Source organism: Diadema antillarum, unplaced genomic scaffold (assembly GCF_040938485.1).
Source record: "Diadema antillarum isolate AM-2024a unplaced genomic scaffold, OU_Dant_1.0 seq00000357_RagTag, whole genome shotgun sequence".
NCBI lineage: Eukaryota > Metazoa > Echinodermata > Echinoidea > Diadematoida > Diadematidae > Diadema > Diadema antillarum.
This window is the reverse complement of record NW_027271363.1, coordinates 667,976-692,957: the sequence shown is the minus strand read 5'-3', so window position 1 is coordinate 692,957 and position 24,982 is coordinate 667,976. Positions and strand designations below refer to the sequence as shown.

Below are 24,982 nucleotides of genomic sequence, written 5' to 3'. Positions count from 1 at the left end.
AACCTTCACATTGTATTCATGTCAAACTCAATGGCTGTGGATATGCTTTTGTTTTAAAAGTTACATTGAATTCTTTCCCGGAACTAAAAAATAAGACAGAAGTACACTGAAATGAATTCATCCTGTTCTACTGAATAAAGAAAAGAAAAATATCTACATCTTCTCACCTTCTTCCTCTTTCTTCTCATCTTTCTTTTCTCCTTCTTCCTTCTCGGCATCTTTCTTCTCTTCCTCCTCCTTTCCATCCTTCTCTTCGCTGCTCCCTTCCTTGGTCTTCCACTCCACCCTGTAGCCAGTCAGCTCTCCCTCAGCGGGCCGGGACCAGCAAACCTGCAGCTTGGTGGAACCGACGTCCTCCACCTTTGGTTCCACAACAGGGTGGGGCTCTGTGGGTGAACGTGTAATGTAAACAATTGTCTTTTGTCATCACAATGATAGGAAAATAGATGGTTTTTGCTTTAACCCATTGAGGATGAGTCCGGAAAATACTCGGGCAGGTGTCTATGGCAAAATGTGTGTTGTAGCAAAATCAGCCCATCCTGAATGGGTTAATCCCATTAAAAGTGCAAGTGCATGTTCAATCTGTATCATCACAGACTGATGGTAAATGAAGGAGCAAGCCAGCAGACAAAAATAACACTAGCAACATCTTTATTCATGTAAATTGTTTAAAAGTTACTAAATCAATTTCAAGCTTTCATGAGTGGTCATTTTTTAATTAAAAGTACAGTGACAGAACAATTACAGTTTTCAACACAGTTGATCATGTGATCTGAAATTGCAGAAAATTGATTTGACAAAAAAAAAAATGGCATACAGAGAGTAAATCAAATCAAATCAAGCAATGTGGAAGCAAATGTGGACTGACGTAGAATGCACAGCACATGATGGATAACATATCTGGCAGACCTAGGATGAGCCTTTGGCTCAGGTGGGCTAGAAACAAACTAATGACCCCTCCCCCCAAAAAAAAACACAAAACAAACAAAAACAAAAACAAAGCAAAATAAAAAAAAAACCCTCACTGGTATATTTGCTGACTGTGACAGCCTTGGACTCCACGTCCCCATTGATGGCGTAGATCTGAATCTCATGCTCTCTGCCTGCCACCAGGTCACTCAGCTCACACTTGGTCTCCTCCCCTCCTTCCAACTTGACCTCTGACCTCTCCCCGTCACCCTTGGGCAAGCAGACGACCTTGTAGCCGGTGACCTCACCGTCCGGCTTGTCCCAGGTCAGCTGGATGGCGTCCAGGGTAGATTCGGCTGAGGGATTTTTGACCTGACTGCTTTCGGAATCTAGAAGAAGAGATGAGATAATGGTTGGACTTTAAAGATTTAAATAATCATATATTACAAACTACAAAATTGTGCATTACAATTGTACATACATGTACAATGTGCACCTGTACTGCATCATGATGATAATGTGACAATTTATATAACATGTATTACAATACATATTTGTATTGCTGGTATTATACATCATTAAATGATGTATTTCAAATACAAGTGTATCATGTATCATATACTACACACATCTCTCAAATGAAGTACAATTATAATAGATCATAATTTTAGAAAATAAAAACACATTGGAAATCGCAAAGAGTTGTAAGTGTAATTTATGATTTAACTGTAAATGGTGTTAAGGTGATATTAACACAGACCAGTATGAACATTATACAAAATCTTTAATATCATGTCAGTTTATTGCAGTACAAGATGTATACCACCATTGTCGGACTACAGCAGAACACTGGTACATACAGTGTATCATATCACAGCTCTTTTCCCTCCAGTACCTGGTCACCACATAAATTGTCCCCTATACTGGGGACTCAACATAATGTACATTGTAGTTTGAACAACTCTTAAGGGCAGATGCCTTGAATTTCCTTCAAATAATGTGAAGAAAGATACAAATTATAATTATTTTGTTATCCTGGCAACTAGCCCTCGAAGAATTATGACATTAGCCACCCAGCTAGTTGGGCAACATCTGAAAGTTAGAAATGTTAGTCAAAGTGCAGCCTACTTTGTAATACATACTTAAATACGTGTGAACTCACAAACCAAACCCTAAGGAAGTCCGGCTTAGTTGAAAGATCAATCAAAATCATAAACATCCATCACACATTAGAATCAAGTTATCAGACACAACCTTTCTTGACAGTTGTACAATACAAAAAACATGTGCTGAAAAAGAGAATAACAGCAAACAACATATCTCGGTGTCTCTTCTTGTTCTAATACCCATAAAGCAATGTGCAAGAAACATGAAAAGAATACAGATTCTCATCTCCCTTCTAGTGATCGTTCATTCATTCAGACTATATGTGACCATGCACCACAAAACCAACAAAAAGTCACACCCCTTGATTTTAAATGGGGACTCAAAAAACGTGAAACGGGTCAAAAGAATCAATGTTAAGTTTGTCATACAATTGTATTTTCTGGAAGGGCTACCCAGGCCTTCTTCTACATTATTCTTAAGTTTGGGATCATAAAATGAATGGGAAAGTGCATTTTCAGCAGTATTTCTACAACCCTTTTTTGTAGAGTAGGAAGATCAGGTATGTCTTAGAGGCCCCTTTTCATTTCTTGATAATCGTTTGCACACTCTTCACTTTTAAGTCTGATAACTTTTGAAGGGATAACGCTACTGCCTTGAACGTTGGCATTAATCATGGACAGAATGTGTTAATAGAGCATGCTCAATTTCAACTTAAAAATTGATAATTCCTTCATTGTTGTTGCTCCAGTGGTTTACATCCTGTTTTTTTTTTGTTGTCCCATTCATCGCACAGCTAGCATGGTTTGGTAAAGATTAAGCGCTTGAATAGACAGATAGACCCTGTACTTGAGCCTCTTTTCTCGGTTCATACTTTTCCAGAGCGTGTGCTCTCTTTCCAATATTTAAATAGGTTAGGGGAGTCCATTTCAATTGAGCTATACAGGGTGGCCCAAAAAGAACGGAACGCCTAAGACCTTCAATTTCAGCACTATCATTGCAAATATGTCATTATGTTGCATACTATTAGAAAGGCCATTCTTTTTCCAAAAGAATGACACCAAGCTCTTTAATTTCAGTTACTGCGTTACGATTTTAGGCCCATTTTTGTCAACCCTTGCAATTTTCAAAATGTGATCATTTTACACTCTCAGAGATACAGAAACCAGTGAGAATTCGGCTTACCGTAGAACCAGTAGCGTTCGCAATGTGCGGAATGTGGGGCGGACAGTGTTATTGTCGTCGGGTCGTCTCATCCACAATGGTAACGGACAATGACAGCCACATTCCACACATTGTGAACGTTACTGCTTCTATGGCAAGCCGAATTCTCGCTGATTTCGGTGTCTCTGAGAGTGCAAAATGATCACATTTTGAAAATTGCAAGGGTTGACAAAAATGGTCCCAGAATCGTAACGCATGAACTGAAATTAAAGAGCTTGGTGTCATTCTCTTGGAAAAAGAATGGCCTTTCCAACAGTATGCAAAATAATGACACTTTTGCAACGATATTGCTGAAATTAAAGATCTTAGGCGTTCCGTTCTTTCTGGGCCACCCTGTATATATCATTGTAAAGCTTAGAGTCTGTTTTTTCAGAATCTGCCCTTAACTAAAAATCCATATCTGGCGACTTTTTGTTGGTTTTGTGATGCAGGGTCACATATGTACAAGTACAGTAGCTGTATTTCATCGTGTCGTTCCTCACAGCACAGTGCAACACCACACCCATACAACCTGTGTTCAAACACTCATTGGTTCAGGAGACGTTTGATGCATTTATAGTCAACTTTTCTGGCAAGAAACATGGCTTTGACACCATGTTCTGTGGTTTACAATTTGCTATGAACGGTAGTCCTAATCTCAAACATGGTTTTCAGACACTGTTTTATAATGCACTGTGGAGGTACACTGTACAATTCAAGTTTATACCATGCTTCACTAGAAAAAAAGCTTTTGAAAGTCTTATACTGAATGCGACCGCTGCCTTAACCCTATTCTAACTGGGGGGGGGGGTCAAATTGACCCCCCCTCGACATTTCGCGCCACGATTCCGCAACGCGCAAAGATTTTGCCGCATCGTTTCATGACTTTTTTCATTGAAGTCTCTTGCATATTTTGAGACCAAATTTGCGAAGTCCGGGTACACCGTTCTGAAGTTACGCAATGTTTTGCATATGCATGTCAACCCGAAAACAGCTCAAATTCATGATTTTGTGGGCAAATCCAATGCAAATTGTGTTTTTTTGTTTAATTGATATAAATTAGATTATTTCAACTTTTGAACATCAAAATTAATCAATTCTAATGTAGATAAGCTTGAAATAGTGCCTGCAACGAATTTTGGCCAAAAAACAATAGAAAATAAAAGGTAAAAAAAACAATAAAATATATAAGAAATTAACAAAACAATAAAAAACAAAAGAAACTGATTTTGATTGTGTTATTTTTTTTCAAGAAAATTGTTTGATGTGTCTTGAGGAACTCTGACACAAAAATTTAGCAATCCTTCATTCTTTTTGATGGAGTTATAGGTGAAAATATGATTTCATACGTAAATTTGCATAATTAATTTATTAAAAAATATGAAACAAACATTTTTCTATTGTATGACCATGTAATCTTGTAGTTGACATCCGGCTCTATGTTCAGGCAAAATTTTGCGGCGATTGCGCGATGGGCGGCCGAGATCTGAAGGGGGGGGGGTCAATTTGACCCCCCCCCAGTAAAAACTTGGTCTCAAATAGCCCAGTTAGAATAGGGTTAAACACAATTTAAGTGACGTCACAAAGTCATCATGAACTCAACGTCTTGTTCATAATACACATCAAGTTACACAGAGCACGTACTCCATAGTTACACTCAGTGTAGTACTCCTTAGTTACACTTGAAATAATCAGAAATACTACAGTACATCAATACTAATTTTGCAAGTTGTACACTGCAAGATCGTGGATATCACAATCTCTCCGTGGGTTAGTAACGTGCTAAGAAGACATTTTTACGGGTGCATAATACAGTGTAGGTGCTCTGTCAGAACCCACTTCAATCTCTGCATCCAAATGAACACAAGTTTATACCTTCTTCATCGTCGATGGGCACTGTGGATTTACAAGAAGAAGAAGAGATACATTGATTAGTTAAGAATATAACTTAACTACTTGAGCTATAGTGAGACAACACTGAGACCTACAGAATGCAATGTCAGTCATCTTTCTTCTTACTCATACTCGCATGTCAACAGCAAAATTGACAAAATTGAATTCTATCAAGATTTCAGCACAACAGTTCAGAAGGTCTACATAGAAAATATACAAACCTACTACGAAATTGCACTTCGTCGCAATATCTAAACAATAAAATGTATAATGTGCAGTATTTCAGCAAAGAGAAAATAGAAAGTTCTTTTACACATGCATTCAAAATTCTAAGTCTTGCCCAGAATTACTGTTTTATATTAACTTTTTGTCAGAGGCAAGTTCATATCTGTAGAAAGCGATTCGGAAGCAATATTTGTTGTTGTACTCACAGGTTTTGGCATTGAGTTTAACTCGTTCACTCTTCTTTTCCCCATTGAGAGCATATATCTTGATGATGTAAGCCTGATCCGGAAGGAGACCATCCACTGTAACCTTAGTGTTGCTGGGATCATCTATCTTGATGTCTTTAACATCTGCATCTTCCTTTGATTTGCTCTTCTTTTCCTTCTTTTCCTTTTTCTTGTTCTTCTCATCTTTCTGGGATTCATCTGCCGTTTCCGCTTTGGTGACATCATCACCATCATCCTTTTCATCATCATCTTTTGATTTGCTCTTCTTTTCTTTCTTCTCCTTCTTTTTGCTCTTCTTGTCCTTGGGAGATTCCTCTGTTGTGCCTTCCTTTACATCATCCCCGTCGTCTTTTTCAGCTTCGTCGATATCCGTGGCAAATGCCACCGATTTCCTCTTGGTTTTCTTCTTCTTGGATTCCTCATCCTTCTCTCCATCATCCTCATCATCGCCTTCCGCTTCTTCTTTTGCATCTGTCTCCTCTTTCTTCTTTTTCTTCTCCTTCTTCTTTTTCTCCTCTTTCTTGTCTGAATTCTCATCACCTTCTTGCTCCCCCTCCACGTTTTCTTGCTCAGGAACTTCAAGAGTTGCCCCCTCCAGCTTTTCTCCATCCCCCTCCTCTTTGGTTTCATCTTCTCTTCCAACCAGTCCTTCGTCTCCTTCATCTTCCTTCTCTTTCTTTTTCTTCTTCTTCTTCTTTTTCTTTTTCTTCTCTTTGCCTTCTTCATCATCATTGTCCTCCTCAGCATCTACATCTTCCTTTTCACTTTCTTGGTTACCATCCTCTACGGCTTTCTCTTTCTTTTTCTTCTTTTTCTCCTTTTTCTCATTCTCCTTTTTTGCGTCCTTGGAAACAGTGGCTGCTTCATCATGATCATCATCCTTATTGTCAGCCTCTTCTTGTACTTCATCCCCTTCTTCTTTGCTCTTCTTTTTGCTCTTCTCTTTTTTGTCTTTCTTCTTTTCTTTCTTTTCCTTGCTCTTCCCCTCTTCTCCTTTTTCCTTCTTTCCATCGGCTGAACAAGTCACCAGGTAACCTGTAACATCCCCCTGTGGCCGTTGCCAGGACAACACCAGGGACGTTGTGTTCGTCTCCTCAACCACCGCATCCGTAACAGGAGATACTTTGTCTGAACTGGCAGGTGTCTCTTCTGATCCTAAGAAGTAAAAAAGAAAAAATATACATTTCAGAAGTCTTGCATACACAGCATGCACAGCTGTAGAACAGTAATGATTTTCTGATGCAGCAAAGCGTGATAACATTTTACTTGGTAAGATTACGCTTTGGATACACTGTATATAAACTGTAAGTACAGTGCTTTGTTCACCCATTGCAAATTAAGCTGGAGTACGTCCCGTACCAATAAGCACAGATGTCTGACAACTATCAATGAATAGGCGCTTGTATTACCTATTAATCTTCTTCACCCCTTTTGTGTCACTGTGAGCTTCCTGTTGGACTGAGGCATACTGCTACATTTGAACACCTGAGTGGGCTTGCTGAAACTTTACCACCAGGGGGGTGTTTCATAAAGCTGTTCGTAAAGTTACGAACAACTTACGAGCGACTGGTAATCAGTTTTTGTGCTGTACGTGTATTATTAAAATTCTGGTAAGTACAATATAGCACATCAAACTGATCACCAGTCGCTCGCAAGCTGTTCGTAACTTCACGAACAGCTTTATGAAACACCCCCCAGGTCAAGTTTGGATAGATTACTGAACACTGATGAAGAAAGCTAGTCAAGCTAAACTACATTTCAAGTGCCCCAGGTATGTAAAAGGGTCAAGGTCGTTGATTATCAACAGATTTCTCACTGGCTGTCATAATTGCTACACTCACACACGAACCTTCTGTATGCCAGAAAAAGTCCACTCTCCTCTGTTACATGTAATACCTCATGGCACAGCTTGTTACTGCAAAACATGATATATTCGCGGCATGAATCTTGGCGCTCGCGAAATTCACGAAATTCAAATGCATGCGAACATTCCTCCTTTTACAGTATAAAGAAATCATCATTTTTTTGTTTGTCACAATCCCTAGGGCTTGCATGGCTGCACTCAGCTCTCTATTTGTTATATATAATGGGTGATAAGAAAAATTGACAAAGAACCTCCGATACTTACCCGTAGTGGCTGATAGCGAAACTTTCTCACTCTCCTTGTCCTCGTATCTGGCAAAGATCTCCAACTTGTATTTTTGCCCACTTGACAGGTCACTGAACTCTGCCACCAGGGTGCTGGGGTCATCGAGCTTGACTTCTGACACGGGGTCAGCATCGCGACCTTTGGCCTTGCAGGTCACACGATAGCCGGTTACGGCACCCTCTGGTCTGTCCCAGGTCAGACTGATGGTGGAGAGAGTGGTCTTGGCTTGAGGGTTAGATACTGGCTTCAGAGCTATGACTGGCCCTGTACGGAAAACAGCATGTACAAAGTAATGAATATCATATAGCTTGTGAAGGATAATGCATAGTGAGTGGTGGTGGTGTCGAGGTGGTGGTTGTTATTGTGGTGAGGTGGTGCTTGTAGTGGTGATGGTGACGGTACGGTGGTGGTGTTATGGTAGTGATGGTGGAGATGGTGGTGGTGGTGGTGGTGGTGGTGGTGTTATGGTGGTGATGGTGGTGGTAGTGATTGTGGTGGTGGTGGTGGTGGTGGTGGTGATGGTGATGTGGTAGTTGAAGTTCTGCGGGCTGTGTGGTTGTGTGCAATGTGAAGTGAAAATTAATCAAATCTTTCTGTCCTGTACAAATATGAACACATTATATCGACAATGAGAGCAAGAAATACATGGACTATTAAAACAAATGAGTGTTTGGAAACACCATCTACACTCCATCACTGATCTCACATTGATTTCAAATTTACGCAAACACTAATTGCAGACGTTTGTCTCTGTATTTTGTTTGTTTGTTTGTTTGTTTTTTTGTTTTTTGTACTTTGTTGTTGTTGTTGTTGTTGATGTTGTTGTTGTTGTAGGGAAAGTCAACATACCCGGTTTTCCTGTCAGTGTAACAGCCTCACTCTTAGTCTCCCCGTCCAGGCTGGAGATCGAAATCACATACTCCTCATCAGGTTCGAGGTCTTCAAATGTTGCCTTGGTGACAGCTGGATCTTGGAGTCTAATTTCCTTATTATCATCATCAGGTTCATCATTATCTCCCTTGGATGCTTTGTCCTTTTTCTCTTTACCCTCCCCTTCTTCTTCTTTGGCTTTCTTCTCCTTTTTGTCCTTCTTTTTCTTCTTCTTCTTACTCTTGTCAATCTCTCCATCTTCCTTAGCATCATCTTCTCCCCCAGGTTCATCATCTTCCTTCTCAGTTTCTCCTTCCTTCTCTCCATCCTTAGAATTCTCCTCTTCTCCATCCTCCTTCTTATCTTCACTCTTCCTTCTCTTCTTGTCGCTCTTCTTCTTCTTCACCTCTTTCTCTCCCTTGCCATCTTCGCCTTCTTCAGTCGCTTTCTCCTCGTCCTCCACCGCGGCATCCTCTGCCTTTTTCTTGTCTTTCTTCTTTTTGTCCTTTTTCTTCCCGTCCTTGCCAGCCTTTCCAGCTGAGCATGTGATCAGGTAACCTTTGACCTCATCACTGGGCCTCTTCCAGGACACCTTGAGTGATCTGGGGCCAGGTTCTAGTTTGGCTTTCTTGACGGGAGGCAAGGTAGGTGATTCTCCTGCAAGAAAAGAGATGGACAGTGATGAATTCAACATCTTACAAAACAAATTCTCAAAATGTCTCTTTATATAAGGTACAAGTGTAGTAATCCAGTAAAATGTCATATGGAAGGATTTCACTGTAGGTTGATGAGAAAACTGTGTTGAATGAAATCAGAAAAATTTCATTGTAGACTGTGACATTGAGAGTGGGCTTCCCTGTTCACTCCAAGGCCAAGGGGAACATTAGGGGGAAATGATTGTGGTACTTGAAACTGCTAATGAGCTTTGTTGACCCATTAGAGCACTTCAGGTGTCTGTAAACTAAGCTGTTGATGAATAGAAATTACCTAATCCCTTAATCCTTATTGTATCACCATGGCCTTCCTGATGGACCTACATGTATACAATGGAGGCACATTGCTACTTTGTTGTACACAAGAATAGGCCTGCTACTCTACAACTATAATGTAGGTCGAGTTTGAAGGGATTACTGACTGGACTGCTGGACTGACATGCACTGTTGCACCCGAGTGCGCTGGCTAGCCTACACTGAGGTGAAGTTTGTAGGATCTTTAAAATCTGTTGAGGACAAGTCTCGGGTATGCCCGGGCAGGTGTATATGGGAAATGTGTGTCATAGCAAAATCAGTCCATCCTCAATGGGTTAATACTGACAAACACCTGCAAGGTAAGACAAATGCCTGGGCAAATACAAGTGTAAAGGGCTACACTGTATTTAGATAGTTGGGAGTCAACGGCAGCATGCATCAGTATATACAGCTGTAGGTAAAACAATCTCTTGCTTATCACTGGTTTTGATCTTAAAGGGGCATAGTCTCGGTAGTGTAGAGGGCGCTGTTGATGATACTGCTGATCACCGTTAGCATTGATATGAAGATTGCTGAAGTTGAGCTGTCATCAAGAGTAAAGTGCGTAGGTGTTGCTAAGTAACGTTGCCTTCACTGTCTTCTCTGCGCATCGCGCAGTCTGTAGTAATGCCAGGGTGCGTGCATATGTGCTTGTTATTATGACATCACAAAAGAAGTTTCCTAAAGCTGTCATCCCCCTCAGCCAAATCAGCCAAACTGTGATCGGACCAATGACTACAGTGAATCGGACTTCTTCGGACTCGGGGAAGTGGGCCAAAGCATAAGCGCTAAAGAGGAGTCGATAGCGCAGGTCTCTATAGGAAACTTGCGCCATGCGCGCGTGTACGCATTTGACTAAAACACCGGGACCATGCACCTTTAACATCCTGGTACACTGTATTGCTGAATTTTCTGCTACTGTCACAATTGTCACATGTCATTATTGCCAAACTAAAAACAAGGTCAGATTCATAAGGCACTGTGTACTTACTTGGCTTTACCGTCACTGAAGACTTTTCTCCCTTTTCTTCCCCATTCACTGCACAGACGTGAATCTCATACACCACGCCCTCATAGAGGTCGGCAAAGGTCACAGAGGTTGTGCCTGGGTCGTCAACCTTGACCTCCCTCAGAGCTGGGTCTCCCTCAGCAAGGTCAGACCCTTCAGGTTTGCAGGTGATGGAGTAACCTGTCATGGCGCCCTCTGTTGGTTGTTTCCAGGTAGCCAGGATGGTGGTGTCCTTCCACTGGGCTGAGAGGTCTTTGATTTTAGGAATGGGTTTGACCTCCTCTGCCTTCTCGTCTTCTTTCTTCTTCTCTTCTTCTTTCTCCTTCTCCTTCACTGTCTCTCCCTCTTCCTGTTCAGTTGGCACATCTTCTTTCACTGCAAATATATCAATTAAAATTGCAAAGTTACAGATGGAACTCAACATAGCCACAGTTTTGTAAAAGTTTTTCCTCCTTTTTGGGGGGGTGTGTGCATTTTAGTGTGGTCATTGAATCAACTTTAATATTCAATGTTGGATGGAAGTATGCAGAACAAACAAAGCCTGATTACTCATATAAATACATCCCTAGTATGAAAGTGCAGATATTATGACCTTTGTCAGTCACATTTTACATATCAAAAAAAAAAAAAGATTCTGTGAGAAAGTATAAAGTGTGAAAGTAAACATTATATTATAAATCTGGCACAACTTTCGTTGTAAACTACTCTGCGGCATACTGTTCTTACTTGTCTTGGCTTTGAGTTGCACTTTTTTACTCTTTGTCTCTCCAGCTAGAGTGTAGATTTTGATCACATATTCTTCATCCGGTTTGAGGTCTTTAAACATCGCCTTCGTCTCATCAGGATCAGAAATTTCCATCTGTCTCTCTTCTCCTTTCTCTTCCTCTATGTCTTTTGATTCTGCCTTCTCTCCATCCTCATCTCCTTCTTTCTTCTCCTCAGATTCATCCTTCTTTCCCTTCTTCTTTTTCTTGTCTTTCTTCTTGGACTTCTTGTCTCTGGGGGTACTGGATGAGGAGGCTACAGGCTGACAGGTGACCAAATAGCCAGTAACATCTCCTGCTGGCTTCTCCCATGCTACGCTCAAAGATGTGGTACCGGTCTGTGACACCGCAGCCTTTTCTACCTTGTTAACTTGGGCAGCTTCTTCTACCTGGCTGTCTTGGACAGCTTCACTAGGAGAACCTGTAAAGTGAGGTCGAACAGTGAATGTTGATTGCTCAAATCAATCAACAACAGAAGTACAGGGCATTGGGTATGGCATTATGTCATCATAAAATGTTGAGAACATGTTCTACAACCTAAAAAATACAGTATATCAGTATGAAGAAGACATCCGATCAAATCACATTAATGTTATGCTACTGTATATTCATACACATATGAAATACACACAATGAGCAAAACCCCTATGCATTTGTTTCGACTGCCAGGACTACAGTACATTTCCACTGGAAAACACATAAACTCACATTGTCACATTAAGGATAAAATACAAAGAACAAAAGCTGCTCCATGGACACGTGCGTATTACTGTATAAGCTGTTATTTCTGCAAAGGCTGAATTTTCATGAATTTTGCATATCACTGTTGTACCGCGAATTTAACGACATGTGAATATGTTGCCCATGCCCTGGTGTAATAGTGCACTTTCATATGACAGCTTCGTGTCAATTGGAAAAAAAAAAAACATCTCCAAACTGTCCATGACTTCCTCATTCGCGAAAATATCTGTACGCGAAAATAACAGCTAAGTGTACAGTAACCCTTTACGTACTTTGAGTGCTGATTGGCACAGAAAACCCATAGCTTTGCACATTCCAACAATTTTACTGTCCATCCAAAGTCCTTGGCACAGAACTAGTTGAGATAAAAGCATCTAGCCTATTGGCATATCATGTCATTGCCTTTGTTGACACAGTGGTGTACTTACCAGTCTCCGCTGTGACAGAGACGGGGGCACTTCGGACTTCGGTTCCCACGGCAACGATGCACACCATGTACTCTGTCTTTGGTTCCAGGTCTTCAAATGAAGTCTTCTCAACATCTGGGTCTTCCAGTATCACCTTCAAGGTTTCAAGACATGTCATAGACGTAGGGAGTGACAGAAAAAATGTCTCAATGAAACAAAATGACTATTTCCTTTCATCTGTTTGTGTGGCAAGCTGCCTAGACATGTGTCAACTTTTTTTTATACAATTACTGCAAAGAACTCTTGGCCATCACAGACAAATACATTGTAACTGTTGTGATCAGCCATCTAATGTAAGTCACCTTCAGCAGCAAATTGCTCAGAATGATGTTCATTTATAGATTGACATGTGTGACAATTGGCAAACTGCAACAATCTGAAATGACAGTACAACTTGGAAAGTATTCATATCACAATTGCAAAACAGTATGATTCACTCAACGGTTTCCACTTACAAGCTGAAACATATCAAATGAAAGCAGAAATCATGAAACCTTATTGGCAGACTATTATAACTTAACCCGTTGAGGATGAGTACCGAGTATACTCTGGCAAGGGTCTATGGGAAATGAGTGTCGTACCAAAATCAACTCGTCCTCAACGAGTTAAAGACATACCCAAAACTAGAGTAGACTACATGTAGGTAAATTAATGCAACAAGCAGTTGCATCAGTTGAAAATGTTCGAATTCACTGAGAGCTTTGTGGGATTTGGTCTACAGGACACTCTGAACCTATTGCAAGAGGTTTACATACTCAAACTACTTGAACATGAAAGGGGGACAAAAAAATAAACATCAAAGACCTACCTCCTTGATAAGTGTCTCAGGATCGTTCTTTAGCACACAGATGAGATGGTACCCTGTAATAGGGCCCTCTGGCTTCTTCCATGTGACAGTGATTTCGTTGACAGCGGCCTTGGCCTCGACGTCACCGACCGGAGGGACATCCTCCGAGGTCTCGCTGGGCTGGGCGTCCAGGAGTTCACCGATTTCCAGTAGCTGCTCGATTCCGGCGTTGATGTCCATGTCGATGTCTCCGGAAGCTGGGGAATATGAAGAATTTGTGTAGCAGCAAAGTTTAGAACCTGTTTTTTCTCTTTCTCTCTTTGCTCATAACAGGGAAAAATTCTCATTCACAAAAGAATAGAAATAGAAACACATGGCACATATATTCAGCTACAATAATCTTTTTACTATGGAAAATTTGCCCGATGACATTGACTTTCTGGTTTCAGGTCACTGACAGACATCACTAATATTTAAACAGAGAAAAAATGTAGATACATTTATTGATAAATTCTAACTATAATTACCATCAAAGCATAAGGTGATGTTTGACTCTGATTCTTTCCTAGAGACCAAAAATTTTAATGGATATCAGTATATTGTAAGTCCTGTGCAAAGCAGTACAAAACACATTCTGGCATTAGGGACAGTTTATGAAATCCAGACTACAGTTGTGTAAGATTCCTGTCTACACCTACACAGTGCAGACACAGTGATTTGTTTCTGTCATCACGCAAAAGTCATGAGTGTTTGAACTCACATGTCTTTCCGGTCAGCTTCACCCTGTCACTCTTCTTATCTCCGACCAACGTGTAGATCTTCACGACGTACTCCTCCTCGGATTTGAGGTCCACGAGCAAGGCTCTTGTCTCCCCGGGGTCTTCGATCCTTATTTTCCTCTCTTCCACAACTTTCTCCTCCTCCTCCTGCTCCTCCTCTTCCTCATCTTCTCCATCTTTCTCATCACCATCCTCTTCTCCTTCTGTTGCCTCATCCGTCTCCTTTTTGCTCTTCTTTTTCTTCTTCTTCTCCTTCTTCTTGTCCTTCTTCTTGGACTTCTTCTCCCTCGGCGTGATGGCCGAGGCTGCGGGCAGACAGGTGACCAAATATCCGCTCAGGTCTCCCTCGGGTCGCTCCCAGGCTACGGACAGAGATGTGGCTCCAGTCTCGGCTATCACAGCATTCTGGACCTTGGGGATTTTCAGTTTCTCTGTGATAGAGAAGCATCGAGAGCAGAAGCACAAGATCGTGAGATCCAAGAAAGTTTAACCCTTAATGTCCTTTGTTCCCTGATTAGCACACAGTCTGGAGAGCTTACTTCATCAATGCACATGGATGTCTGGAAGCTAACTGTCAGTGAATAGAGATTACCTAATCCCCCTAATCCCTATTGTGTCACCATGGCCTGCTCCTGGTCAGAATAAGGTACATTGCTACACCTGAGTGGACTTGCTACTCTACAACTTACAAACTGTAAATGGTATAAAAGATGGGATGGGTTTCTGAATGTTAGATAGCCTGACCACAAAGGGCTATTAAAAGGAGAATTACAATGATATATACCAGTGCCCATTACTTATACATCTCAGATTATGGCCATTCAAAAATAAAGCTTTGGGTACATACAATTACTGTACTTGTACAGGTGTACATTGTGTGTTCACACTAGGGCAAAAAGGTTTGTACAACCTGTAGCTCAAGAGCTGCTCAAATTTGACAACAATTTTAAATAATGCTGTGAAGATACATCTGGGATGACTCAAAACGAACCTGTGTCTGCGCTTAAAGGATATTCCTTACAAACTGTTGTAAATACAATGTATCCATTCATACCAAGAACAATCACAGAGTGGAACACACTGCCATTGACAGTCACAGACATTAAAAACAAAGACACTTTCAAAACAGCAGTTCTCTACCACATTCAAGAGCAGAGCAATTAACTTCTGACTTCTCTATCTCTTGAGTTATCAGCATCGGCGCACCCCCGTCCAGTTGGCCCATGCACTGGGATGTTTGACAGTACCCAAAAAGGAGAAACTACATGACGTAAGAAGGAATTAATCAGATGATTTAAACTTACTGGTTTCCATGGTGACCATGGCAGCTTCACTCTTGGCTGACCCATAGAGAGCCACTACACTGACCAGGTATTCAGTCTCCTCATCCAGGTTCTCAAGCTTGGCCGACTTGTGGTCTGACCCGTCAAGAGAAATCTGAGACAAATACAAACAAAATAATTATTTGGAGCCAAGAGAGTACTATACAGTTTGCCACTACTATTCAGTGTATATATTATGGAAGATCTCCTTCAAGTAGAGAAAGAAATGCACACAGTATTATACCTGTGTTGTGACTCATCTCGATAGGTTCAATATTGGAAGCTAGAAATGTGAAGGCAATGATTGTAAATGTTGTTGAGTTTAAAAATGAGTGAAGAGAATTGACCTTTGGTAACGATTACTGTTTGGTGACAATCAAAAGCAGTTTATTAAAGATTAGATCAGTGTTCTTATTTGAATTAATTGTACTGATTGGATAATCTTGATGATTTCAGTAATAAACAATGATCAGACTGCTAGTAAATTGACAAATATCACAATATTGATGTTGGTTATAATGAAAGATTAACTATGCACCAGGAAAAGATTAAAGCAAGATTAACTATTTGTATGCACCAGGAAAAGATTAAAGCATAGTCTCACTAGCATAATTTTGTGACGTTGGCCTGGCTGGAAAAAAATAAAGAGAAGACATTGTCAGATGGTCTCACCTCAGCGACAGTAGTATCAGGATCAGCTTTGGGGACACACGTGACATGGTATCCTGTGATGTCGCCCTCTGGAGGCTTCCAGGAGACAGTCAGTGAGTTGGATGTGGGTGTGGCAGTTACCTTCTTGACTGGAGGGGTGTGGTCCGCTTTGGGGGAATCCCCTTCTTCATTCTTCTTCTTCTCTGGGTCAGGCGCATCACCTGTAAGCAAACATATGGTGTTAATTGTACAATTACAAAGGAGTATATACACACATTTGTATGACACATATACAATGTATCTTTATGCTTTGGCCAATAAGCTTCTTCTACACTGTACAAGTTCATACTGCGCTAGCAGTACTGTATGTACACCATTTTGTACATGTACAACTCTACAAATATGTATAACTTTTCTTATTCGGGTGATTCATCTTCTTTTACAAATTGTTTGAAGTGACTAGTGTACATGTGGTACCTCTAATTATCACTACAACAATGTTAATGAAGACTGTGTTCAAAATTGTAGGTGCACCAAGATTCAGAGTATGCAATCAAAAGACTTTGATCGAGAAACAATTCGTACAGTGTACATTAACTGTATTTTGTGCATACACACACTCCAAGCAGAAAGACTTACACATCAAAGTCAAGAATCAAACTGCACAAACAGGAAGTGAGCAGTCATGTTAATCCACAGCAAACAAACTTGAGTTTAAGGAGACTCAATTTTTTTCTACTGTACATAGCGAAGTCCACGCCCTGTCTCCAACTACATACTAGAAATGTATAATCCGACAATTTTACTTCAAGCGAAAATGCTGTTGTACAACTACAGTGTACATTACTGAGATATACTGGTAAATTCGCTCATCTAAATTTATTTGTTAGGATGTAACATGTATAATCTCACCCTAGGATGATAATTGCGAGATGTTTGATTTTCTGTGTACAGTATAACTGTCACGATACGTAGCTATGGCTAGATATAACTGCAAGAAGTATGGAGGAAATGGCATAATATCAAAGTGCAGCTCGAAGTTGCTAGACAACACTTACCCCTTCAAACTACAAGAAGCCAGGTGTGAAATGCATTAATTGTAAAGAGGACTGCCTTATCTCAAAAGCAAATACATGTATGTTAAACACAGTGTACCTGTTATGGTGCATGAGAAAAATACACTGTGGGTAAAATCATTAGCCGTTTACATTGCAATGTATGATCATCATACAGTAAAAATATAAACAATTACAGTACATGGTTCACATCTTATAAAAGAAGATGGTGCAAAATAACTGCAAACACATCAAAGTTCAGTGCTGCCACAGGATTCAAAACAAACGGCATACTTACTCGTCTTTCCTTCCACTTTAACTCCGCTGCTTTCACGCCCGTCGCCAGAGACGGCGTATATCTTTGCCACGTACTCCGTGCCGGGGGCCAGCCCCGAAAACGTGGCTTTTACTTCCGCGGGATCGTCAATTTTGACGTCCTCGATCTCGGAACCCTTTCCACCAGATTTCGGGGAGCAGCTCACGCGGTAACCCGCGATGTCCCCATCTGGTTTCTTCCAAGAGACGACAAGCGAGTCGCCCTCCCCAACAATGGAGGCTTTGCGAACTTTACTAACTTTAACATCCTCTGAGGGACATACAGTCAATAGAAATTATTTGTTTTTTTTTTTGTTTGGTTGTTTTTTTGTTCAAAATTGGTTCATTTTGTTGGGGGTTTTTTTGGAGGGGGGAGGAGGGTCCACATCATGTGAGGAATGCATTAAGAGTAAATGGGAATGCATGAAAAAGAAAAGGAGATGCTGGTGAATATCAAATCTTCAAACAGGTTGCATGCAGAAGACCGGGCATTACACCTAAATATAGTGTAGTTTCAAAGTCAGATACTATTTTTCAGTTATATGCTACTTTGCGTTTTCTTTTAGTTGTTTTTCTCCAAATCTTATTCAAGCTACAAGCATGTACATGTTGAATGCACCTATAAAATATATCTTTGTAGGTAACTCACACACACCACACTGCTAAACGTATATTTGTGTGTCTCTGGCATGATGTTCGCATTCTACTTCTTTCCCTCTTACAACCCGTAAAGAAACACATCAAGGCTAATATGGCATAATGTCTTTTTAATAAATCTGTATTGTAACATACAAATTTACAAATGTACATACATATATGTAAATCAACAAAGAAATCCAAATAAAATCACATACAGAAAATACAATTTACTGTACAATGTATGTCCAATATGTAAAAGTAATTTCAATGAAATGAGTCCACTGGATGATGTCATCAAATTCTAGAATGAATTAAAGAATGGCAAATTTTCAAAATCTCAAGATATTTTTTCTCTCTTCTTCTACAATTATTGTATTTCATTTGCATCACATTTTCTCTTTATACATCATGTAAGTTTTGTGCTTTCTGAATTGATATTATTAGTATTATTATGACTATTATACTTTGTGAAATATTCATTCTAACAAGCTTTCTCTCTCTCTCTCTCTCTCACTCACTCTCATTCACTTGCTACAAAGTGTGCCTCTGATACCAACTCAATGTATGAATAGCTAACATTGTACACAATGCATTCATGATTCCAGTAGGAACTGCAACTGGATTACGATAAAGAGACTGCCTTCGACCTTTTCATGCTTTTTTTTTCTCTCAACTATCTACTGTATATAATTCTATACTATGTCAGCTATCATAAAAAAGACCTTACCTGTTCTAGCAGAGATGGTAACTTTTTCGCTGTCCTTGTCTCCGTACATGGCGATGACATCCACCGTATACTCTTTACCGGATGAGAGACCGGTGAACTTTGCACTGGTCTTGTCAGCATCATCTAGAGTTAGCTCTGGTTCATCACCTGAAAGAAAAAATATATAAATACAAATGAATAAAAGACTGAATGGAAAAAATAGCTAGCTAGCGATTTAGCTAGATAGATAGATGGACAAACAGATAGATACAAATGTACATAATTTATATAAATAGATCTTACATCTGTAGATAGCGTAGATAAACAGATAGATAGACAGGGAGATAGATAGATAGATAGATAGATAGATAGACAGATAGTAAGATAGATAGATACATACATACAATACAGTGTACATACATACATACCTGTACATACATACATACATACATACATCACATGCTGTAGATAGATACAAGTAGGTTGACACATAAACATGTTCAAAGGATCGCTTTCTTCACTGATTGGCACAGCCGGCTAGAAACTACATAACTGTTAATGAATAGAGATTACTGATTCCAGGTAATCCCTATTGTGTCAACATGGCCGCCCTGTTGGACTGAGATACATTGTTACACTTGTCTAAGCTTGCTAAACTTTACAACCAGGTCAAGTTTGGATGGATTGCTGAATGGTGATGAAAAAGCTCGGCGAGTTAAAGGTATAATAGGCCTGGGCATACAAAGGGTTAATTGATATTGAAGAGCGCCCCCACACTCACCATCAGCTGGCTGGAGTACGGCTCGGTATCCGGTCACCTCACCCTCTGGCTTCTTCCAGGAGACCTCGATGTGATCTGTCCCTGACTTGGTAGAGTGATTTAGGACCGGCAGGAGATTCAACTCAGGTGTTTCTGGAGGAGGAAAGCAAACAAATGAAACAGCATGTAGGCAGTATTCATGCATGTACAATATGTATATGTGCTTAAAAAAAGTACAATACATTGTAGAAGTGATATAAGCTGTTTATTCATTGTTGTTGTTCTTTTTTTTGTGTGTGTGCCTTGATCATCCCACATAATACTCATTTGTTTTTCTCAGTGATTCCATATTTCACTCATTTATGTACTTAATTATTAAGTGCTTGCACATTGGATTTGGGCCAATCTTTGGTAATCATTAGTACATTGTATCTAACATACACATTAAACTTTGAGCTCGATTTACACGTCAAACAGACATATTCAACAAAACAAAGCTGTCAAAAACCACCTGATTTCGGCTCAGCAGGTTTACCATTCATGTAACCATGCACAAAGATATAAGACAGGAAATTCTTGTCGATTACATAATGTAATCATCGACTCACATCATGATCAGGGCATGGGTAATTTTTCAATTTGTAATCGTAGCACAGTTATGATTGATAGTTTGATAAAACCTTTGTTTAAAACTCACTTGTCTTTTCTTCCAGGGTAACTTTTTCACTCTCTGTGTCACCGCTGACTGTGATGATCTGCACTTTGTAGTCCTTAGCTGGGTTCAGGCCGGTAAACTCGGCCATCGTCGTGGCAACGTCGGAGATCTTCAGGGACGACTTCCGCGCATCAGAGGGCGAGAGCTTGACCTTGTAGCCGGTCAGCTGGCCTTGGGGTGTCTTCCAGTCGACCCTGACCGAGGTCACCGTGCTCTCGATCTTGGCGCCCTCGACCTTGTTTGGTTCTGAAAAGTTGGAACAAAATCAGGTACCATAGTATCATTTGTGTGCTACGGTAGACCTTGCACCATTTTGGATATTGAATATTCACACTACATGCAAAGTAAGTAGTACAACGTACCCACTTACAAATACGTATGACCTATTGAAGACTAGTCCCACCCAAATACAATGTATACTTGGGCAAATGTCAATGGGAAATTCATGTTAACCCGTTGAGGACAGGCTGATTATGCTAGAACACGCACTTCCCATAGACACCTGCCCAAGTATACTCGTGACTCATCCTCAACGGGTGAAAGCAAAATCAGCTCATCCTCTACGAATTAATAAGCAGAGCTCCCTATTGTATAGTCAGTTCATATCTACTGATGATACAAGCACTCATTACGTTTGGATCAATTTACTACATGACTGTATGACTCTCAGTCACAAGAATTTGACTCACAAGGAAGGTACGACCTGAAAAAAAAAAAAAAAAAAAAAAAAATTGCATACCACAAAAGGTGTGTTAACTATGTGTACATTGTAGCTCTAGTGGAGAGAGGAAAAAAATATGTCTATAAATGAGAAAGAAATTTCCCGGTTGTGGCATTTCCTCCTTTCTATACACTGATAGTGGATATGCTTGAGTCTTTTGCTTGCAGAAACTAAAGTTATTGGTGCCCATTAAAGAGAATGAATCCAAATGTATCTGTGAACTGAGGAAAAGCTGCAATATCAGTAGAACATCTCAGTGCAGCTTGAGCAAATCATGACAATCTGTTAAAAAGTTATGAATTGTTAAGTTTTAGTGCAGCCATTGCTAGAAGAGAAGTCTTCAACACTTTGTGATGTCATGTCTGGAAATTGATTTAACAAAAAAGTATCAAGAAAATTCAAAATACTTCAATTTCTTAGCATAATGAAAGAGCACTTGACTTACCTCTTTCAGGAAATAGGGGTAATAATTGTTACCCTTACCACACAATGCTATGTCAGTAACAAGTTGAGGGTACATGTATGTGCACTTTTCATAAAAAGTAGATTCAAAAGGGGCCTGAGCTTTCGATCCTAACAGAATCTTTGTCAGAGACAAAATGACAAACATGTAGGGTAAAGAAGCACAGGTATGGACTACAAACAAGAAGCACGGTCTGAGGAGGGCTAGGGACACGGAACAAAGAAAACAATAAGGGTAGTATTAAAGATAGAAGTCAAAGGAAGGGAGCCAAACAGGTACAAGAAGGGGATTAAAGCAAGGGGGCAAGCAGACAAAGGGAGAAGTGGGCCAGTGATAATCCCATGGATCAAAATGGGCAACCTGTGAGGGATAAAAGTGAATAGGGAGGCAACATCAAACAAGATAAGGAACAACAGGAGGGTAGAGAATACATGTACAATCATGTAGGTAAAGAGTGAAATAGCAACAGCTTGAGAAAAGTGAAATTTTGTGGAATTCTCTTTAACCCATTGAGAACAAGTCCCGAGTATACTCAGGCAAGTGTGTATAATCAGCCCATCCTCAATGGATTAAAGCACCAGACTTGCATCACTCACTTGTTGTGGCTTTGAGAGTGATCTTCTCCCCTTCAAGTTTCTTGTTGATGGCGACGATGCCAAACGTGTACTCCTTGCCCGGTGTGAGGTCGGCAAACATGACCTCTGTGGCCTTGGCGTCAGTCAAGGTCACCTGGGACTCCTTGGGGTCGGGCGGGTCGCAGGTCACGCGGTAGGAGGTCACTGGCGTCGAGGGCGCTTTCCAGGACAGGGTGATGCTGTCCGTGGTTGCTGTGGCAGCCTCTGATGTCACTGTGTTTGGAGCTTAGAAAGGTAAAATGCAGTGGAAACAAATGAAGAGTTTCATTGAAAAATACAAGTTAATTCTATTCTTGTTGATTTTGAATATTTTACATTAAAGCTGATGCAAAACAAAGAAGATAAAAGGAACACAAGGGATATTTCTTATACAAATTCCCATATTCCTTGATATGCAACAAGTTAGGTAATACTGGAAGGTTTTATTTTGCTCTATCTGATGATGGACTTACATGTACTTTAAAAATATCTACAACTAACAAGGCAATCGCCAAATTGTGTCTCGCCCATTCGCGTACAAGGAATTAATATTTTTTATAACTCCCAGAAGTTAATTGACCTGCTTATGACCTTTGACCTTGTGGTGACCTTCAACACCCTAAGGGACATTTACCATCCGAGTTTGGTCACAAACGGACAAAAGGATCAAAAGTAATGAGCCATAATAGAAACACGCCATAAAAACATAACATTGGGCCCTAAAAATTTGTTGACCCCTTTCTGTGACCTTTGACCTTGTGATGACCTTTAACTCCCCAAGGGACATCTACCGTCCAAGTTTGGTCACAAACGGACATAGGGATCAAAAGTTATGAGCCACAATCAAAACGTGCCCTAAAAACATAACATTGGGCCCTAAAACTTTGTTGACCCCAGTCTGTGACCTTTGACCTGTGACGACCTTCACCTCCCCAAGGGACATCTTCCATCCAAGTTTGGTCACAAACGGACAAAGGGATCAAAAGTTATGAGCCACAAACGAAATGCGCCCTAAAAACTTAACATTGGGCCCTAAAAGTTCTTGACCCCTGTCTGTAACCTTTGACCTTGTGGTTACCTTCAATTTCCCAAGAGACATCTACCATCACCCAAGTTTGATTGCCATTGTAGCAACATGTGCTGAGTTACGTGTGATAAGAGAGTCTTGCAAGTAAACTTTAACGTATGACCTCAAATGACCTTTGACCTTATCATGTGACCTCTTACGGCACTATAACATGAAGGTACCCCCAGTGCATCCATCACCCAAGTTTGATTGCCATTGTAGCAACATGTGTCGAGTTACATGTGATAAGAGAGTCTTGCAAGTAAACTTTAACGTATGACCTCAAATGACCTTTGACCTTATCCTGTGACCTCCAACGGCACCATAACATGAAGGTACCCCCAGTGCATCTATGACCCAAGTTAGGTTGTAATCCAAGCAACTTTATATGTGAAGTTACTTGTTAAAAGAGAGTCTTGCAGGTAAACTTTAACATAGAAAAGAGAGTCTTGCACATACTCTTTAATATATGACCTCAAATGACATTTGACATCATCACATGACCTCTGACAACACCATAACATGAAGATACCCCTAGTGCTTCTATCCCCCAAGTGTGGCTGCCATTGCTGTAACAGTTGCCAAGTTATGCATCATAAGAGAGTCTTGCAGGTAAACTTTAACATTTGTGACGGACGACGGACGACGGACGACGGACGACGGACGGACGGACGCCATTTGGATCCCTTAGTCTCGCCTTAACCTCCGGTGGGCGAGACAAAAATGGGGCTTAACCTGTTTTGCAATAAATCTCTTCGAACACATATTTGATCTCTGATTTGTCTTTTGACTCCTAAATATCATCTGAGAAGCAAATGGACATGCCACCTTAAGATGTTAAAGGTACAGTGTATGCTTGATTCTTGAAACAACATTGTTCACATGGTACATCTACACTTGTACAATGTACCTTGTCTAACATTTTAAGCTGTTTCAAATCCAGGTTTAAAAAATTAAAAAGAAGGTGTGTATCACAATTCAATCACAGTAAAGAATAAGCAAATACATGCAAGAGCAAAAAAAAAAAAAAAAGGAAAAGAAGAAAGGAATTATTGTATCATTTCCACAGTGAATAGTAATGAATAACACACTTGCTTGTCTTGTACAATTGTACCTTTGCATAGTCAAAACAGGAAGGGCATTGAATAATTTTGGCAGGACAGTTAAAAGCAAGGATAAATCAATGTTTTGATTATGCATTACATGATGATATACAGTATATTACAGCAGTGTGTACAATTGTATTCAGAACCAAAATAGCCAGTGTTACAGTTCTTGCATAAAAGTTCATTAAAGCATTGTTTGCACATGAATTATGTCACACTCGTGTTACCTGCAGCTGCTTTCCCAGGCACAAGAGTGCGCTCAATCTTTTTGTCATCTTTTCCTGAGTCAAACCACCTGAAAGAGGAAATAGAGAATTGTTGGGTTATTGTCACAGAAAGGGGAAAAAAATTATACAAAACTATTTATTAGCAAAACTATCGAATGATGGCGTTATGTCCAATTATATGAAATGTGTTTATACCATGCAAATGCTAGACTAAGTGTTTTTCTCCACAACATTGGCATATTATGATTATTAAAATCTGTGTGCTATAATTGGTAAATGATGATATAAATGGTATCCCGGGGAACCAAATAAAAATCAGCCAATTTGTTGAATTATTCTTTTTTTTTAACGGTTGTACCCTGGGTTGCCAAAAAGTGGGAAATTATTTTGGTGCTGGAGTTAGCGCACTAGCCACTGCACTGCACTGCACTGCACTGAAGCACACGCTATTGCTAGCACAGTGTACCATGCATGCATACAACGTGCAG

At 40.2% G+C, this 24,982-nt stretch overlaps 1 protein-coding gene across 1 annotated transcript in view; it reads right to left on the bottom strand.

Moving 5' to 3' along the window:
- Positions 1-24,982, bottom strand: part of LOC139731105 (uncharacterized) — a 159,613-nt gene that overhangs the window by 34,490 nt on the left and 100,141 nt on the right. Inside the window, exons 29-48 of the mRNA XM_071641985.1 lie at positions 24,495-24,562; positions 22,078-22,341; positions 20,280-20,543; positions 19,604-19,735; positions 18,844-18,990; positions 17,461-17,748; positions 16,129-16,289; positions 15,439-15,571; positions 14,116-14,565; positions 13,377-13,603; positions 12,530-12,662; positions 11,314-11,742; positions 10,579-10,911; positions 8,560-9,237; positions 5,896-6,707; positions 5,790-5,862; positions 5,541-5,744; positions 5,092-5,112; positions 1,026-1,298; positions 168-386 (exon numbers count right to left, since the gene is read on the bottom strand). Of these exons, the coding sequence (XP_071498086.1) occupies positions 168-386; positions 1,026-1,298; positions 5,092-5,112; positions 5,541-5,744; positions 5,790-5,862; positions 5,896-6,707; positions 8,560-9,237; positions 10,579-10,911; positions 11,314-11,742; positions 12,530-12,662; positions 13,377-13,603; positions 14,116-14,565; positions 15,439-15,571; positions 16,129-16,289; positions 17,461-17,748; positions 18,844-18,990; positions 19,604-19,735; positions 20,280-20,543; positions 22,078-22,341; positions 24,495-24,562 (5,309 nt within the window). The remainder of the gene's footprint in view (positions 1-167; positions 387-1,025; positions 1,299-5,091; positions 5,113-5,540; positions 5,745-5,789; positions 5,863-5,895; positions 6,708-8,559; positions 9,238-10,578; positions 10,912-11,313; positions 11,743-12,529; positions 12,663-13,376; positions 13,604-14,115; positions 14,566-15,438; positions 15,572-16,128; positions 16,290-17,460; positions 17,749-18,843; positions 18,991-19,603; positions 19,736-20,279; positions 20,544-22,077; positions 22,342-24,494; positions 24,563-24,982) is intronic.